Source organism: Rhinolophus ferrumequinum, chromosome 24, assembly GCF_004115265.2.
Source record: "Rhinolophus ferrumequinum isolate MPI-CBG mRhiFer1 chromosome 24, mRhiFer1_v1.p, whole genome shotgun sequence".
NCBI lineage: Eukaryota > Metazoa > Chordata > Mammalia > Chiroptera > Rhinolophidae > Rhinolophus > Rhinolophus ferrumequinum.
The window spans coordinates 19,707,341-19,727,875 of NC_046307.1; the positions used below are offsets into that span (position 1 = coordinate 19,707,341).

Sequence of the window (20,535 nt, forward strand, 5' to 3'; positions counted from 1 at the left end):
GCAGAGTGAGGGACATATGGAAATTAATATATGCAGCTCTGATAACATGGATCTCCTCGGCGTTTTGATTAAATGCCGACGGTTATTAAATACCCTCCTCAGAGCTCATCTCCGAGAGCCAATGTTGCTTTGCATTCTGAACTCTGATGAACGGTCTCAATTCCTTTCCGCACACCTCGGCTGAACCATGGTCGACTGAAGGCTGGTGTTTGAGGAGGATGGAGAAAATCAATATGAAATGTCAGGCGAGAGGTCAGATTGAACTAGTTTTCCCGGCTGGCAGGAGCTGGGGGCCGCTGCTGCAGCAGCTGTACAAAGGGAGATGTATGCCGAAGAAGGTCGGCACTTTGGACGAGTCAGAAAAATGAATTTCACTCACTTCTTAATTAGATTAGGAGACGGATGGCTGGCAATTCAGAGCACTGCTGGTGTTGGGATAGGGCGTGGGGAGGCAGGGCTGCAGCAGAGGCCTGCAGGCGGCTAGCAAACTCCTGGGTCTCCCTAGGGACTGTCCCCCAAGGTTTGGTACTCTAGGGCTGTGTGGGAGCCAGGCTGGAGCCAGGAGTAGCCTCTGGGGGGGTCCCTGGGTGTGTGGCTTGGCAGGCCTCCTGCTTCTGTGGGCCCCATAACTCTTTCCTGTTCTCTCCCCAGGTGACTTTTCAGTCTTTAGGTCACAGTCAGTACTGACTGCTTTGGGTTGTAAAGTCCTTGCCACATCCCCTCACAGCAGCACCTCTCTTTCATACCGCTTATTACAGGCGCAATGTCCTGTTTGTGATTCTCTGAGGAATGCCTCTTTCCTCCTTAGACAGTGTGATGGTGAATTTTATGCATCAACTTGACTGGGCCGAGGCGTGCCCAGATATTTGGCCAAACTAATATTCTGGGTGTTCCTATGTGTTTCTGGATAAATTTAACATTTAAACTGACAGACTGCATGTGGGTGGGCCTCATCCAATCAGTGGGAGGCCTGAATAGAACAAAAAGACTGAACCTCCCCAAATAAGAGGGAATACCTCTGGCTGACTCCTTTGAGTTGAGACATCAATTTTTTTTTTTTCCTGCCTTCACATTCAAACGAATACACTGGCTCTTCCTGGATCACGAGCCTGCTGGCCTTTGGACGAGCACTACATCATTGGTTTTCCTGGGTCTCAGGCCTTCAGACTCAGACTGGAATGATCCCATCGGAACTCCTGGGTCTCCTGCAGTCCTCCTGCAGATCTTGGGACTTGCTGGCCTCCACGATCACATAAGCCAAACACTTATAGTACATCTGTCATATACACACGTATGAGCATATGTGGATGAGATACAGAGGGTGCCAAAAAAATGTACACACATTTTAAGAAAGGAAAATAATTGTATTAACTGTAATAATATATACCGATAACAAAAGATGACTACGAGTAACGTTTGACTTCTGCAATGACAAGAGGTGCTCAAAGTGGTTCCTATCAGCGTCCAGACACTTCTGATTACGGCGAACTATTGCTTGCGCAAAGAGAACATCTCTTAAAATGTGTATATATTTCTTTGGCACCCCCAGTGTATCTCCTATTGGTTCTGTTTCTCTGGAGAAGCCTCACTGATATACAGTGAGCTCTAAGAGGGAGGAAACCAAGTCTGATTTTGCTCACCGTTGTGGCCCCAGAGTCTGGTACAGTACCTGACATAGCGTATGAGCTCAGCAAATAGTAATAAATGAATAATTGGGTTTCATATATCTGGAAAAAGGGGTGGGGTTTCAAGAACCTCATTATAGTTGCAGGCCTAGAACTGGGGAAGTTCGGGAGGAACGAGTGTGATAACTGCTGCTGCCATTTACTGAGTCCTGTGCGCCCGGCAGAATGCTAGGCACTCACCACATGACGACACTGACTTCTCATGAACAACCAGCCCTATTAGGCTGTCTTCATTATTTCTAGTTTCCAAGGAGGATCTTGGGGCTTAGAGGGATTAAATCACTTGTCTGAGGTCACACAGGCACTGAGTGTCAGATTTCTGATTCCAAAGCATTGACTCTAAACCATTTTAGTTCTGGAAATTTCTAAGGTCTTGTCCTTTTTCCATCTTCAGTTGAGGGTTCATCAAGCCTCCCATTCAGCTTATCCCTCAGTATCCCGAGCTCACATGGGTCTGTCTGACCCCAAAGCCCAGGCTGGTGCCTGTCACTCTGGCTGTTAGCACACAGGGCTTCTCATGCCATCTCTGGCATCCACTTTGGGTGGGTGGCCCTTCAAGCTGGTTCTGCCTTTCACACAACAGAGAGGCCCTGCCTCCTTAGACAGCTCATGTCACCGCACACACAGCATGTTCCAATCTGAACACCGGGCCTTCACGCCCCTCCAGTATGGCTTCTTATTAGTCCCCGTTCCACATGCCATTACATCAACCCTCAGGCACAAACTCACTTATCGAATAAATGCTTACTGAGCACCTACTTATGTATCAGACCTTGGTAATACAATGTGAGCAAAATAGATTCAGTTCTTATCTTTAGAGGGTTTATATTCCAGGGGGGAAGGAAGGATACTGAGCAACTAATAGCCATGTGTGATGGATGCCAATCTCCAATGCCACTCACATCACCCAGAGTTGCCTTAAAAGAACATGTTCTTTTTCCTTTATCTTCCTTTCGATTTCCATAGCTCCCATACTGATCTAGGTTATAAATTTCCATTGTACAAGTTTAAAGCAAAACCTTTTCATTCTCCTGTTTCTTCCCATGACCGTTGTGTTACTCTTCCATAAAACAGGGATTATATAACTGTCCTCCAGCTAAATGATCTCAAATTGCCCTCCATATATTAGAAACTGGGGCACATGGATGTATCCTTGGAGGTCAGGGAGAAGGAGGATATGGGGTACATGAGATGGTACATGAAGACAGAGGATAAATGCTGCATCTTTGGGGTACATCGATTTTGGGATGGGTAGAAATGTAATTTTTAAAGTAAACGTAAAGTAGACATTTTATGGGAATAAAATACAAAATTCATGTGAAATTTCAAGATGGAAATATAAGACTTTAGAGAAAATCTTTTGTGGTCAGCACCTCCCCAGGGTCTCTGGCCTCTGCCCGGCGCATACTGTTTTGCCTATGCTGACAGGCCCGCCACCCAGGGCACCTCAGAGAGGTTGGACTGCCCTGGGTAGCCTCCCTTCATGGCAGGAAGACTCACGTCCGGCCTTGGGAGTGCTGTATGTGGTGGAAAAGTTTAAGGACTGGCTACTATCGGAGCCAGACTCTGGGTATAGAATAGGTACTCCATGCATGAACGAATGAAGAAAGAAATGAATGGATGAATACATGAAGGCGTAAACTTTTGACTTTGATCTTCAAGGACCAACCGGATATGAACCATCATCCCTATCTGACCTCATTTCCTCAATAATCTCCTTTCACTGAAGCCAGACAGTTCTTACTAAGGCTCTTCAAAGGTTCCAAGCACATCACTTCCTAACTTTAGTCCATTCTGTGCGCACTGAATGGAGAGAGACACACCCTTCTCTCTCTCTCTGTTTCCCACTTCGTCAAATCTGACTTGTGCTCCAACACCACTCAGCCTCTGTCTTCCCTGTGAGGTCTGTCCCAGGAGCCCCGCCCTCCTCTAAACATCCCAATCCTTAATTGTCGACACCACTCATACAGGTATTGATATACCCACTACCCGGTACATTGTTCCTGAAATGTTTCCTGGGGGCATCTTAGGTCATCAGCCGAATTTTAAAGTCCTGCATATGGGTTTTACTTTTTCTACACCCCTCACAGTTCTTAGGAGTAATAGACATATCACAGATACAAGAAAATCATGCTGAAGGACTGACAACGAATTGGAGTCTAGATCTATGGTTCTCAGCTGGGAGCCATTTTCCCCCCAGGGGATATTTCACAAAGTGTGGAGACATTTTTTTGGTTGTCACACTTGCTTTTGCTACTCACATCTGGGGGACAGAGGCCAGGGGTGCTGCTAAACATCCTCCAAGGACAGCCTCCTCCCCCAAAGCACTGCGTGCCCCAAATTCAATAGAGCTGCTGTTAGGAAGTCCTGTGTACACCATAGTATCTTCCTAACTTGTTTTCCCGTCTCTTTATTCTCCCAGTCTGAACCCAACCTCCATCCTTCTGCCTTCAGTCTAAGCAACTTCTCTAAAACCTAATTCTGATCATAGTATTTCCTTAGTAACTTTAGTGGCTGTTCACTGACTTTGAGAGAAAAATTGAAGTCCTTTTTTATGGCCATTATGAGCAGGCTCCTGCATTCCTCTTGAGCTTCAACTCTTCTCCTTCTCCAAGTCATTCTCCACATCCCAGTCGTATCAGTCACCTTGCAGCTCCAAAAAACATTATGACCTTTTGTGCCCCCGTGCCTTTGCACATGCTGATCATTCTGCCTTGGACACTTGTTGGCTTATAAGGAAGTACTGTTCAAAGATCAATACCAGCATACACATCAGCAAATATTTATTAGGCATCTATCATGGACTAGGCACTATTTTAGGTGCTGGGGAAACAGCTGTGAACAAAACAAATTAAGTCCATGCCCTCACAGAACTGATGGTCTAGACCCATGCTCTCCAACAGAACTTTCTGCAATGATAGAAATGTCTTAAATCTGCACTGTCTAATATGGGGGCTATTAGCTATTGAGTACTTGGATTGCACATGATCTGAACTGAAATCTGCGGTAAGTATAAAATACACATCACGTTTTGAAGACTTAGTATAAAAAAAGTAAAACATCTCATTAACAATGAATAGTTATCACATTGAGGTCCCATGACAAACCCGTGAGGTTTAACGTTATTTTACCCATTTTAGATATTAGAAAACTGAGGCTCAGAAAGGTTAAGGAAAGTTGGGCAAAGTCAGACAGCTAATGAGGAGTGAAGCCTGGCTTTGCCCTGGGTCTGTGGGACTCTAAAGTCCACACAATCTACATAGCACTACACTGTGCATACCAGCTGCACCATGCGATACACCTCACAGCAAATAAGCAACCAAAAATGATTCAAGTGACCCAGATATGCACCCCTCTCCTAGCCATACACTGACACACAGTCATCCTATCACTCCTGTCACATAGGAACTGAAACTGAAAACTGGGTCTGTGAGAGACAAGGTCTTCATTTCTGGCGGTCCACTGCCAACTGCGGTGGCCAAACAGGACTTCACAGAAGGCGCTGGCTGGGCAAACACAGCTCTGGTCGCTCCTGAACAGCTTGCCAGCTGCACATGATGGAGCCCGACACTGGACGTGGATGACCACTGGCTTCCAGGTACCTTTACCCTGGGGAAGCAGTTCTTACTCTAGAAAGCCTTTCTGCTGGCTCCAGGCCCAGCCTATCTACCACAGCACTCTCCGTTAGTGCCAACGGACACTTGCTTCACCCACTGACATCGGTCTTAGCCTCTGGCCTCCAAGCTCTCAGCCTCCACTCGTTTGGAGCTGCTCTGCTCCATCCACGTTCTGCAAACTCCAGTTTGACCCAAGGGTCTGTGAGTCTGGCTGACCTTTACCCCCACTCTTCTCTCTGAAGCTTTTCCTTGGTGCCCCCCAGAACCACTGGGACTTCTAGAGTGCTAGTTCCCAAAGCCGCAACCTCTCCCAGAAGCCACTAACCCCTTCCCCAGCTACTATTCTTTTTTTGTAATTGAGATATACACGTAATTGACATGACATTATATTACGTTAGTCACCGTCTCCAGCTGCCATTCTTGATTCCTTATATATTCTCAGCCTCCTGCACAGTCCAGCAGGTCCTGTAAGCTCCACTGCCAAGATCTATCCAGAACCCACCCACTCCTGCCATCTCCACACTACTGCCCTTGCAGGCCACACTCACCTCCTGCCTGGATAGCACAACAATCCCCTAACTGGTCTTCCCTTTTACTCCTCTGGTTCCTTCTCCCCACTTCCACAAGAGTGATCTTAAAACATAATTCAGATCATGTCACAATGTTATGTGACAGGGCTCATGTCTTATTCATCTCTGGATTCCACAGCCCGAAGCAAATGTTTGTGGAATTGAATGTGAGGTTTCATCTTTATTGAAATGCCCAACGTGGAGCTGACTCCCGAGTCACGCCAACACTTGTAGTTTCTTTACTCCCACTGTGTCTAATGTGTGAAAGGAGACGAAAACCCTCCAGGCTCTCCCCTTCTCCTCCCGCACGTCGGGGGCCAGTGGCCCATCCACCCACCTCCGCTCTGGGCTGCTTGCTACTCACATTTGGTGTGCCTGTCGCACAGGGCTGACGCCCTCATGTCACACAGCCGGATGGTCCCTTTGCTGCTGCTGTACACGAAGGTGTTGCAGTGATGGGGGTGGAACTCGGCTGCTGTGATCACCTCCGTGAGCTCCTCCATGTTGGCTGGCTTAATGTCGACGATATCTGACACAGACGAGTCAAGGAATGGGGGCAGAAACTTGCGGGTGATTAGCAATGGCACCGCCTCATTGTAGTATTACGTGTTAGCATTTACCACACCTGGAGGACCCTTGTAATAACTCTGTGAGCGAACAGGTACTTATTATTGGTCCCAGGCAGAGGAGGGATCAGAGGAAGCCTTGGAAATTGGGTCTCCCCGGCCTCTTTTCAGTATTGCAGCCTCCATAACATGTAGCTGTCCCATTCACCACCAAAGTGACCTGCTCACGCAAGTGTGCTAAAACGTGCCAAGTTGCAAAGACTTCCGTTTCTCATTTTACCACAGTGGTCAACAAACTAGTCCCATTCCAACGAAATAATTCAATTTCTTTGAATCTTTACCCAGACTTTTGGGCTGATAAATGATACCTTCAATAGACTGTAAATCCTCTTGCAAGAAATTCCTGAGATCTTCAATAATAATAATAATAATAATAATAATAATAATAATAATACGACGATGACGATGACGATGATGACAGCTGTTACCATCGGCTGAGCCCTGACTATATAGGTCAATAACTGTGCAGGGCACATCAGGTACTTTATCTCACTTAATCCTTATAATAGCTCTACAATCAGAACTTATTCCCATTTTTCAGTGGTGCAAACAGAGGCTCAGAATAAGTAAAGTAACTTGCCCCAAGTCATAAGGCTAACGCATGGCAGCACTAGGATTTTATCCCAGGCCCAAAATTTGTGCTCTGTAGGCATTATGCAAAACTTCTCCTACTGAAGATAAGCAGGAGCTCGTCTCCAGAAGTTGTGATTTGCTTTAGAGCAGCAGGAGTGTCCAAACTGTTTTCAACGTTTTTCACCAAGGGCCATATTTGGTAAAATACACACACAGCCGGGCCACTCACTCGAGGTGAAGTACGTATTGCCTCACCTGGTTTATTTAAGTAAACTAAATATATTTTTGGAATTTGCTGCGGGCCAATTAACAACGGATCGCGGGCCGCAGTTGGCCCGCGGGCCGCAGTGTGGACACCCCTGCTTTAGAGCATGTATGGAAGTATCGGAAAGAACATCCGGTGTATGCCGAGACAGTTTCAGCCTCCTATGGAATATACCCTTAGTTTTATCACCTGTTTTTATTTTTCTCAGTATTTTCCTTTCTGATCAAGAATTATTATACCTCTATTTTTAAAGACCATATCCTTGTACACTGAAATGAAACATTTGGTCTTTCATTTATGGAGGTGACTTTATGGAAACAAACACCTTCAGTTGAGTGTCTGGTACGTATGAGGGCATGGGTTTGGGCTGATCCCTTCATACCCCGACCAAGAGCTCAGAGGACCTGGATGCAGGTTGGAAGGCACCTGGCTGGGGCAGAGATGCTGTCTGAGGACACAGCAACTTCCGGCAAAGGAACAGGCCTTGTGACATGCATGCCGTTACGTCGGAAAGTTGACCAAACTGACGCACTTTTCTTAGACTTCACCACTTTTCAGCCACCTGTGTGATTTTTGCCCCACCTGTATATCAATCATCCGACAGTATTTTTTATGTCACATTTTTTTTCTTCAGATCAACTTAAATCGACTCCCTTTTTCTATACTTAGCAGTAACCCAATATTCATAAAATCATGGGTGAAATGAGCTAGCTACATTTTAATAATATATATGAAAATAAATGCATAACAATGAAAATAAAATCGTTTATGGGTGTGCCAGGAGTTTATGTACCCCGTTTTGGAAAACACTGCATTGAATCAACAAGCAGGAACTTCACAGAGACAATCCTATTAGACTGGGATGGGTGAAAGTCTTCTCTACTTCTCCTGAAGTCAGTAGAACAGTCCCCCTCCTTAGAGTTTAGATGAGACACGAGTAAATGCACTGGTATTTTTAGTGACACCAACACTACCAAAGTGTCATCTATTACAAAACATCACCTATGCTCTTGCTACAACTATCCCAGCATGGAATTTGTTGTAATGAAGCCTTTGTATTTGGCTGTGTCGCTTTCCCCTTGAATGATCTCTTCTAAATCCTGTTGGGTTCTTTCTAAAATTAGCCTGAGACTGAACTAACATTACATTTTACTATAGTTTCCCCCACGAAACCCAGATGCAAATATTACTTAGGTCTCCAGAGCATGTGGGTCCCCTGGATTCACAAAATACTACCTTTCAACTCAACTGCTGCCAGAGTTATAAATATTGCAGTTAGCACCACACGCTGGGGAGCGAGAGCCTGGGTCCCCCAGAAGGAGGCCCCAGGCTGCAGTTGGGATGTTCTTGTCAGCCCCGGACCCATGCCCTGGGCTTGTGGACATGACACAGGGTGGAGTCAGCAGAGGTCAGTGATCAGCTGTTGTCAGATTTCATCACCCTCCAGAAAGAGCCTCCATACCCTGCTGTGCCAGTGAGCAAGTTTCTCTTTTCCCAAAATAGGGAAAGAAAATCTGGTGTCAGCTGTCTCAACCTCTACCAGTATAGCTCTACAAACAAGATTAACTGGAAGGGAGCTTTGCTGTGTGGGAGGAAAGGTGCCACATCTACGGTTATTTTTTTCTTACCTAAAAATAAAGTCCCAGAGTCAGAATGTGTGAAGACGAAGTGTTGAAACATATCTGTGAAACCTGCAACATCTATCACCATCAAGAACACCACCATGAGGAGGTGCCCACTGAATCTGCTTAGGGCTGCTGCCTCCGGAGCCATCTTCCCTCCCATCCACCCTGGACCTCTGTGTCTGCCCACCGTCCCTCATCCTCAAACATGGCTCTTTGGCCTAGAGTACTTGTTTGGGTCTGACTCTCTGGCTTAGGGGATAAACCGACTCTACTCCTCTTTTTAATAACCATGATGGTAAGGACGAGGAGAATAATAACTGGCAGTTAATGTTTATCAAGTGTGTTGTACTGTCTTATTTGACCTTCATCTCAGCCTATGAGGTCAGTATTAACTGGCCCATTTTCCAGCGGAGGAAATAGTGATTGAGTTAAATTACTTAAGGTCATATGACCCGTAGAGGGCAGAGCTGGGATTTGAACCCAAGTTTGTTCAACTCCAGAGCCCGTGTTCCTGACCACACGCCACTCTCCACCCTGAGGAGTGGCTTTCGCAGAGCCAGCCCTTCTGAGTGTGGTAATTCTGGCTCTCTTGGTACTCCCCCTGGCTAATCATAGAGGGAGCTCCATCTCTTCTGCTTCGGGCCTGTGCTCTCTTAATTCACCATCCACTTTGGGGACCACATATTTTAGAACCACAACTGGGACATAGCATCTGATCTAGGATTTTGTGTCCTACGATGTGATAATTTTTTTTTTTTGAACTTGAAGTTGGGACAGAAACATGAGAAGGGATTTCTTGAATTGTTAGCTGATGGAGAATTTGCTGAGTTCTAGAAACTTTCGGGAGGAGTCTAATTATCAAAAATTCAATGGCTTACGGCAATGATGAGAGAGCATATTTCACATCTGCATCATCTAGAAGCCCAGGCCTTTTGCCTTAACTGTTAAAAAGGGAGTCACACGCGTTTAGTCCATATGGTTTTGCCCTTCATGGTGGGAAGGAAGGAGAAAGGAGATGAGCAAGGCACAGCTCCCTGTATTATCTTGAAAATGGAATGATGCATTTTGACAGTCAATTTTCTCTTCCCTATCCTTTAGAGCTCTCTATCCAAATTATTTCCCTATTGTTCCAAAAGAACTAAATGGCAAAAGCAAAACAGCACTGGATTCACAGATAATATACAAGGCAGACAGCCAACAGATTGCTATTAAATTAACCCTGGGGCTTGACAGATCTGTTCTTCTTGACCCCAACTGCTTATGGCATTTCGTATTAATGCTGAGCCCAGGCAAATTACCTCTGCTGACAAAAGGGGTTAATCTGTCTCTCTGCTAGGACTCTAGAGGTAGCTCGGAGGACAGGAGGGGGCACAGCCAGCTTGGCAGCTGAGCTCCATGCTTGGAAGGCAGAAGGCGGGAAGGTGAGGGCACCGCTGTGCCAGGCAGTAGCCTAAGGCATCATTTAAAATAATAATTGAAGACACTGGGAGGTCACCCCATCAGGGACTGGCTTCAAACAAATAAGAAGCCAGAGCGATAAATTACATCAGCCGTGGGGTGAGGGAATGGAGAGGGTTATGGCAGGGTGCTACGGGGGAGCATGGGGGCCACGCAAAAGTCATTTTCTTAATCCCAAATTTAGAAAAAGCTTTCTATGAAAAAGTCTGCAGTTGCAATGCAACATTATAAAAGGCTCACATCTATGTATCTATGTATGTATCTACTGAAATAGGGAAATTATATGTAAATTTTATGTATCTCATTAAATTGTTCATGCAATGACATTTCAGGGCTGTTAAAATCATGGTATGAAAAATTCTACCTATCATATGATCACAAGGTCATTTAAAACTTGTATTTTGAAAATAATGAGCAAATCGGCAAGGTACCAAATGTTAGTGATAGTTCTATTCGGGTGGGTCTATGCATATTTTTTTCTTTTATAATAAATTATCAGTTACTATTTCCACATTTTTTGTTAATGAGGTTATAGTATTTTAGGATGAAAAAAGACATTTGCTATATCTATCTATCTATTTATCTATCTATCTATCTATGTATAATTTTAGGTGAGGAAAGTTAGATACAAAATTGATATAATCTGCCCATACCCACATAAAAACATGAGTGAATATGTGAAAGAGAGGCAGGGGAGGGACAGACAGGAAAGAAATGTAGTTATATCTTATAGGGGAATTAGAGTCTAAGGCAGGCACGTAAGTTACCCTTTAGTAACTCTAGCTTAGTTTTGTTCATTCATTCATTCATTCCTTCACATATTGCACACATGTTCACAATGAATCTGCCAGTATTCTTCTGGGTACACGGGACACAGCCATTACCAAACCAGACCAACCCCACCCTGCTACATGTAGCCTATATTCTAGTATGTGACATTGTCACCGAACAAGGCAAATAAATATCATATATAGTATATTAGATAGTAATAACTGCTAAGCAGAAAAATAAAGCAGGGAAGAGAGAAAGTGTATACAGGCATGTGTGTGGACTGAGAGCAAGTGTGTGTGTGTGTGTGTGTCCTAGATTGAACAGGAGAAGGCTTCCTGGATACATCAAGACTTAAATTTTCCCCTTTTCTTTTATTTTCTTATTTATTCATTTTTCTGAGCCCTTCTAGTTGAGTTAGGTAGCATTAAATTAAAATTTTGATGTAAATCACTTATATATACTCCAAAACTAGGTGATAAGATTATAGGCCATTTTCTAATCTTTACAATGAATACATATTATTAAAGAAAATAATAAACATTAAAAACAACTAGTTTCTTTTGGCATAGAATCATCCATGAGAGAGTTGGAGACCAAAAGCCTCATCTCTACAGATAATATTGTGATATTGTGATTATAACAAAATGGAGTCAGGAAATTGGGATTCAGTTTTAATTTCAAATCTATTTTGCTCAGAGAACTTGGGAAAGTCATTTTATCTCTCTGGGTTTCAATTTATTTGCCTTTGAGTGGGTATAATTTATTCTGTCAGCCTTTGAGAATTTTGATTACCAAAGATAATGGAGAAAAAGTTATTTATTAAGTGGTTTTATGGCATACTGAATAATCCCATCTTCCAAAGAAAGCATATATTTTCCCAAGGACAGTTCTTATATACATTAGTTTCATGGGCTTTTCAAGAAGACTGTTTTTATATGCTTCTATATTTATCACTGCTACTTTTGCTGATACCCACAAGGTTTTTTGTTCTGTTTTCTTTTTCTTTTTTTTTTTCCCTCCCCTCCCCTCCCCGCCCTGTCCTGCTTAAGCCACCCAAGGATAGGAGACAGAAGCAGGAGGCTTTTCTGCAGGCCATGCTGGAGAGTGGAATCTAAGTTTACCTGGGTAAGATACCCAAGTCCAAAAGTGGTTGAGGCTTTTCATATTGAACCTAAAATCGGCCATCACTGAAGGTGGGAAATAATCTTATCTCGGCCTTGACTATCACACTTGATTTCCTTGTAGGGGACATCAATTGCTTTAAGGTATTTTTTTTTCCTTTCTAAAATCTGAATTTTATCTTGGATATTAAGCAATGATTACAAAGCATCCAGATCTTGTTAGCTGAATGGACTGGTTGCTTGATGACAAGATCCTGGAAATCTCCAGAGGACTCCAAGGGACATTCCTCTCTTAAGGGTATAAAAAAAGCCAATGCACAAATATTCACGGAGGGTTTGCCAATTGTTAGGCTCAGTCTGAGGAGACTGACAAAGAGACATATGGTGCCATACTAGTTACTGCTTTGAAGTATGTATCGAGCTGCGAAAGACACTGGGCTGAAACAGCCTTTATGGATAGGGGTCGGGGAGAGGGAGGGCGGCACTTGAAAGCCCTAGGACCACAGACTCTTTCCTATTGTGGCAACACAGAGCTTGAAATCCCACCATTAGAAAACCCCCAGTACTTCCCTCAAAGGTCAAGTCAGATGTTACTTTCCTTAGGAAGCATTCCAGTCCTTTCATGATCCCTCCTATGTTGTGCGTCCACAGCACCTTGAACGTACCTCTGTGAGAACACTTACTACATGTTATTACAATTATCCGAGTAATTTGACACAGCGTGATAGAGTAGATTTTACTGGGGTATGGAGTAAGGGAGACCTACATTTTAATCCCAAATCCTGTGACCAGTTTCATAACCTCGAATGCCTCTGAACCAGTTAACTCGTCTACAAACAGAGGAAGACAACCACAGGAAATAATGTAACATAACTGATTCAAAAAACTGTTAGACTCATCTTCCCTAGTATGGTGACCTGTCTGTCTCCCTCTGTCCAAATACTCACTCTGATGGTTTTGTGGTGGGTTAACTTGGTGAGAGGCCCAAGTACTATCCTTAGAATTCCTTTCTAGGATGTTTCTGGTTATGGCGGGCTAATAAGGTATATTCTCCCACGAGAGTTGGAGGACAGAGGGGAAAAAGCAACTATTTTGCTGCATACACACAACTTCTCCCAGTTATTCAAACACTATCTAGGTGCTGCTGGAAAGGATTCTGCAGGTGTGATTCAAGTTCCTAACCTAATCAGTTGACTTCAAGTTAATCAAAAGGGACATTATCATGGGTGGGTCTGAATTAGTCAGTTAGAAGATATTTCAAAGAAGCCTTAGTCAGGCTTTCTTCCTTGAGGAAGAGACTCCAGATGGCTGCTGGGTATAAAATTGCTCTCGCTTCCCCCTAAATCTTCCTTCATCGTGGCCACAGATGGACAAGCTTCAGCTCATGTCCGTGGTTTTACAGACTCTTTGTGGTTTTCCATTCCTGTCTCTCTCTCTCTCTCTTTCTCTCTCTCTTCCCGTCTCTCTCCTAATAGCTTTGCTTCTCTGATATACCCACCCTCAAGATTACAAGGGACATATTGTCAGGGGTGGAGTTTTATTTATCTTGGCATCTTCAGTGCAATTAGTAAGTGCTCAATAAATGTTTATGGATTTTACTGTAATTCCTTGGGACTGAGCAGCCTTCTGTAGGCGTAGTTTTTTAAAATGCAGAAAATCCACAGTAGGTCAATAGGCCAAGATGCCAGGCCGGTATAGTGAACTATTTAGCCTATCGTTTTCTTAGAAGAGAACGGGATCCAAGCAACAAGATAAGAAGAACAGGAGCCTGGGGAAATGCTCCAAATAATAACTACCATGTATCGAGCTTCTCTCTGTGCCAGGCACACTAAGTATTTTACATGATTGTTTCATTTAATCCTCACAGCTTTATAGAATACACGGCATTATTATCTCCATTAACTGATGAGGAAATTGAGGGTCAGAGAAATGTTAAGCAACTTGTCACACAGATTTTAGGAGACGAAACTGGATTCAAATCCAGAGTCTGCATTTCCAATTACTAAGCTACATCCTCTGAGGAAACCCAAGAAACCCAGCAGAAATCTTCATAATTGCATTCTTGCCCTCTCCCCTGACAACATGAGGTCTTAAGGGCTTGCCCTGTGAGGAGAGAAATCCACAGCCTCATAAAGCTCTAGGTCTGGCCTCAGCTAGAGTGTCTGCAGCCACACAAGCAGGGCACCAGGCCTGGGAAAACCCACCCAGGCTGCATTTAACACGGCAAGGTGGGGGCTGCCCTGGTACACACAGGCCAATGCGCTAGATACGTCATGGGAAGAAATGCTCTCCTTTTACACTAAATGCCAGTCTGAGATTGGCATGTACAGTGGATATGTACATTTGTGGATGAAAGCCACAGCAACAACAAGGGAGGTCCACACAGCTTCTCTCCAAGCCTGTTTGGAGTAAAAAGAAGGCCGCTTACTGTCCCTGGTGCTAAAGAGCGCCTGAGCTGGAAGCTATGAATTGAGGTTGGATGGCCCCCGATCAGGATATCAACTCGAAAAGGGCCTCAGCTCAATTGACAAATGAAGCTGAGGCACAGGTCTGCTAAGACCAAGGGTCAGAAGTGAAGCGCCCCTGCAATCCAGCTGGCTTCTCCTAGAGAAATGCTCTTTCTCATGCCTGGCAGACTGGACTTTTGCAAGGTGCGGCTTCTGCTGACCTTTTCTAGCCTTGCTACACCGTGTTCTATCTCCTCTCTGGGCTTCAGTCACAGTGGCCATCTTAGAGTTCTCTAGAGTTCCAACTAGAGTTCCATCTAGAGCTCCAACATGCCATGCTGTCTCCCGCCACAGGACCTTTGTACGTGCTTGACCAATCTCCACACCTCTTTGCCAAGTTAGTTTATATTCTCCCTCTTTCAGATCTCAACTCAATAATCAGTTCCTCACAAAGCCCTCTTTTGATTCCCTAGTTTGTATCAGGTTTTTAAAAAGTGCATTCACATAATCATAGTCCCTTTCCTCACAGGACTTATTTCAGTTTGTAATTATATACTCATCAGTGTGATGATTTGATGCAAGTCATTCTGAAAGCAGACAACTTGTTGTTTTTCACTTTTGTATCCCTATGGCCTAGTGCAATCTGGCACAAATTACGTGCTCAGTATACAGTTGTTGAGGGCCGTATCTCTACTTTTATTTGATACGGGTCTATTTAAAGGTCCCACACAGGACTAGGTAGAAGCCCAAGTCAACTCATTCTTAGTCCTGAGAAGAAAGTTCAAAGGACCCTAGATATACTTTTCATAAGGAAGCAACATCTTTCTATCGCAACTTTCCTTTATTCAAAAGTTATGGCCGCCTCTTGCCCTAGAAAGCCACTTACCTAGAAATGAGTTATTATTGTCCTGATATAGTTAACCCAGTAAGGCCAAAGTTTAACAAATTTAAACTGCTTCAGCAGCCAGGGTCAGGCTGGCAATGGAGGGAAGGGAGAGAACGCAAGACCAGGTGGCACGTAGCTAGAAATGACTCACTCTGATATGGTGCTGAAAACAAGGCCCCGACCTCAGAGGTCCTGCAAACACCTGGTAACCAGAGTATAATGAGCACCCAAGTCCAGAACCAAAGGAGGAGTTTAGAATCGAGAGGATGACCCCGATATTGAATTCAACAGGACAGAATCCACTCTTCTCACATTCCACTTTTCCAGTTTCCTTGTCGTTTTAATAATTGGTCCCTGTTCATCGATCATTTACTTAGCAAGGTACTGCCCTAAGCGTGTGTGTGTGTGTATAAACACCTTTAAAAACATTCTCACAATCCTCTTTGATAGAGTTCCTTTCTCCAGATCACGAAATAAAGGTTTGGACAAGAAACGTTAAAGCTTACATAGCCAGCACGTAGAGAGCTGGGTGAGAACTTCAGGCTTGTTAGGCTCAAAGCCTGTGTTCTCCACCACAATGCCAATGTCACACCAAATACTAGTCACTGGAAGTTATGACTTTTTTAAAAAAACTATATCTCGCAAAACCATTTGTCTTAGTATTAGCAGTTACCTAACACTTTTCTTTACCTATGCATACTTTGTAATTTAAATGAATTTTTCAGTACCCATGAAATCAAAGGACTGATACGATAGTTGTGTTTTCTAATATCCATGATCATAAATATGTAACTATGAAAACAAGAAATGTCCACGTAGTGCTTAGAAGCACCTTGCCTACCACCTCAGTGGTATTTATACCAAATTTGGGAATCCTACATTACTCTATTCTGAACCATGAGGCACTGTAGAAATAGTGCTAAACAACATAGGATTTAATCAGTCCTGCCTTGTGTTTGGTGTTTTTCTGAGGCGGTTTTGAAAGATGGCCGCTTCCTACCCCAGAGGTGGCTGCACTTCAGTGATGATAAGCAAAAGGGTCCCAGTTTATATAGTCTGCTCAGTGCTTAGGGCGGTCTGGTTGAAAATCAGTATATAGATATCAGTTATCATCATTCTCATGATGACAATGATTCTTTTACATATGGCTGCTTTAAGGGTGAGTGGCCCAGTCTCATTTGTATGCCAGCATCTGGCAGGCTGTCACACATCTGCAGAATATAACCTAAATTGTGCTATTAATATTTCCCCTTTGCATTCTCCCCAAGGCATCTGTCTCCCAAAATGCCTAAAGAAACTTCCCTCCCTCTTGAAGGCCTAGAGGCAAAATTCAGAAAACATGTCACCTAGACTGGGGACAGCAGCAGCAGCTCAGAGTGACAGCAGCTGAGCCTGAGCCGATTTCTGGCTCTCGGAATAAAGGGAGAAAGGGAACCACCACCCACACTCATTCTATTAGTAGCTGCACTTCCAGGCCAAATCCGTAGGCAGATTCTCGCAGGCTGATCCAGCGTGTCGAGTCTGCTCTGTGAGCAATAAAACATGCCAGTCATGGTCCTGATGGTCAGTTCTGCGTCTCCATAATCGCCTCCACCTGCTTAAAGCTGCCTTCCCTGTAAAGCCTTGGGGAACTACTGAGCACTCCTGTGTGGTAGAGACTAGAGAGTTATATACTAACACCAGGTTTTTAAAAATTATGCACACACAGCCATACTACATTTCCCAGCCTGCCTTGCAGTTAGAGGTGGCCATGTGACTGAATTCTAGCCAATGGAATACATGCTCTTTTAGAGTCTGGCTCATAGGAATCTCCCATAGTGGTCTACCACGATCTTTCCCTTTTACTGTCCCGAGCCAAATAAACATGGTGACATTTAGAAGGAACCTGAATCTCTGAGTCACGGATTGCAGGAAGCTGTCTGTTGATGGAGATCATCAACATTGGACTTTACAAAGGAAATTATCTTGTGTGTGTTCGAGCTATTATGGGGTTTATTTTACATTAGAACACTCTGAGCTTTACTATAACTAATATACTCTTAAAGTACAATTTCCAGGTTAGATGTTACGATTAACTATCTACTGGATTATCTCCACTTGGATGACCTAGTACTTTAAACTTGACATATTCAACCCAAACAGTACTTTCTATGTCAGAATGTGCTAGGTACTAGGATATAGGAAAGGATCATACAAAGTCCTTCTTCTCATAGAATTTACATCCAAATATGGGGAAACCCCAAATACACAAGTAAAAAAAAACCCCTTCAAATGAAGATAACAGGGATAGAGGGCTATTGGGTTGTGCTTGGGAGTTAAGGGGAGGAAGTGCCTCTGAGGAGGGGACCTGAAATGGAAGTGTAAATGATGACAGGTACTTAGCTATGTGAACTCTGGGGGTAGAATATTCCAGAAAGAGTGTACAGCAAAATGCAAAGAATAGAAGTAACAAGGTTTATACAGGAACAGAAAAGAGGTTAGTTGGCTGAAGCAGAGGGAATTGGGGATGAGTGGTAGGACAGGATACCATAGAGGGTGGCAGGGTCCAGATTGTGTGGAATTATATAGTCCAAGGTGAAGAACTTGGATATTATTCTATGTTCAACGGGAGGCTACTAGTGTTTTAAGCAGGGGAGAGATGATATCTGGATTACATGTTGAAAGGTCCACTCTGACTGTTATGGGGACAGCTATTGGGTAACAGAGCAAGAAAGAATGGAGACAGAGATTACTGCAGTCACACAGGTGAGAGAACAGTGGCGTATATTAGCATGGGTTGGTAGGAGTGGATATAGAGAGAAATGAGTTAATTTGAGATATATTTTAGAGGAAGCAAAGGCAGGGCTCATGGGTAGATTAGGTTGGGGGTGGGAAGGCTGGTGAGTGGGAGAGAAGAATATTGACTTCTGCATCAGTTGGCCATCTGTTTGGGTGGTGAAACCATTTACTGAGAGTGGGATTTCAAGTGAAGAGTCAGGTTTGTGGTGAGATGGGTCACATGAAAGGTACTGAATAAGGGACTGATGTGTATCAAATAGAGGGTCAATGCAGTACGGTGAAAATACTGGCTCAGACATTCAGCAATTCCTTGACTTCTCTAAATTTTAGCTGAACAGGAGATAATATTGACATTAAGGGGTTGTTATATCCAATATACCCTGATTGGGTAGAGACTGAAAAGAAGAGTTTGGGAAACTTGAGGATTGCGAATAAAGTTTGGTTTCTTGATCTGGATGCTGGTTACACAGGTGTGCTCTGACTGAAAATTCATCAAGCTGTAATTTATGACAATGTATTTCTCAAAATGAAATTCTATGTGGAAAGTTTCCAGTGCAGTGCTTAGAACGCAATAAATGGCAGCCATTATTATTTTCACTATTACGATACACTAAAAACCATGTCATGTGTACCTGTGGTCCATGCTGCCCATACAGGTCCTTGAAGAATACTTTAACAAGAGGAAGGGACCCTTGACAGAACTCTAGGGTCTTATCTTATAGTTGATAAGGCCACAGCTCGTTTTAATTCATGACACATAAACACCTCTGCATGAAGGAACTGATTCAGAGTTCCAATCCAGAGCTAGTCTTGGAACACTACTTGTAATTCAATACTTCCCTAACTTTGTAGGACGAGAGCACAACAGATGTCAATGTAATTTAAAAGGAACCTGTTCTCCACAAGTGCTAGGTGTTTAGTGATGACCGCTCCGTTCGTTCCACTTTCCCCCAAGCCTGCTCTTACCTGAACACACCTAATGCGAGCCAACTGGTTACTGGCCTCAAGGAAAGGATACTAAAACTTTGATTGGTTATTTCAAAGTTCCACAGGTTAATCCTCAGGTCATCAGCTGACATGTAGGTTTCATAGTCGCTGTTGACTGATATGGAGTTGATGTGATAGGTGTGTGCATTGGCAAATACTCTTCGTGGGGTGGCCTCCACCATCAGGTCCATAGGTCTCAGGACGGGCACCTGGGATATAAAAGAAACAAACCCCTTTAGAGCCAAAGCTCTTCACTAGGCAAAGAGTGTTCATGTTTGTGTCCTTTATTTTCACACACGAAATCATAACCGTATCAAAGGAGCTCTAAGGGAGAGGAGACTGATAAATCACATGTTCCTATTCCCTTCCCGTCCTTTTAGTTTTACTCCTTTCTCAAAAAATGTCACTATAACGTGGCCTTGATGGGTAATTTCATCCTTTATAGATTCTACGTTTTTTTTTCCCCAGGAACCTCTAGGTGGCTCCATCTCAGGGGAACGTAGCCTCCTAAACTTCCAGAGCTGTTGTTCTACACTGTTTGTTTTTTAAACATGCAAAGTCTTTTCATAAGGAAGTTATGGAAACATTTTAGAAATGCCTAGTTCAACTTAGATTTATATTTATCCTTCATGGCTTTGGAGGTCTAGAACCCATCCTGGCTTTGTCCTCAATCCTTAATGGCATTTTGGGATAACATATAATCACCCAAGATTCTAATAGCCAAATCCAGCCATTAATATATAGGGCACCCATCACCATCCTGTTTTACCTGGGGAAATCTTGGTTTATATCTGTTGTCTTGGTGTACCAACCAGGTAGTGTCCACTTTCACATCAAAACTGTCTTAGTTTGGACAATAAATTACATGGTCATCTTACTGATATATAACTGTATTCAGTAAGTGTTGAATGAGTAAGAATATGTGAGTGAAATGTTTTGTTCCCCACAGTCAGAGAATCAGGCAGTGAAACAGTGTGCCCCCCATGAAACTCTTTCTGGCAAATGTGAACAAAGACCCATCACTCTTCTGACTCCCTCTTTGAATTCAAGGGCACTTTTGACTACACCTGGCTGAACTGGCTCCTGAGAAAGTGAGTGAGAACACTAATGCCTGAGAGGGGACAGAC

General features: G+C 43.6%; 1 protein-coding gene across 6 annotated transcripts in view; it reads right to left on the reverse strand.

Annotated features, from left to right (window-relative positions):
* PPP2R2B (protein phosphatase 2 regulatory subunit Bbeta) overlaps positions 1 to 20,535 on the reverse strand; it is a 406,024-nt gene that overhangs the window by 36,777 nt on the left and 348,712 nt on the right. For all 6 annotated transcript variants that reach the window (XM_033096836.1, XM_033096832.1, XM_033096833.1 and 3 more), the window contains 2 exons: positions 19,440 to 19,617; positions 6,236 to 6,400 (listed from right to left, as the gene is read on the reverse strand). In XM_033096836.1, the coding sequence (XP_032952727.1) occupies positions 6,236 to 6,400; positions 19,440 to 19,617 (343 nt within the window). The remainder of the gene's footprint in view (positions 1 to 6,235; positions 6,401 to 19,439; positions 19,618 to 20,535) is intronic.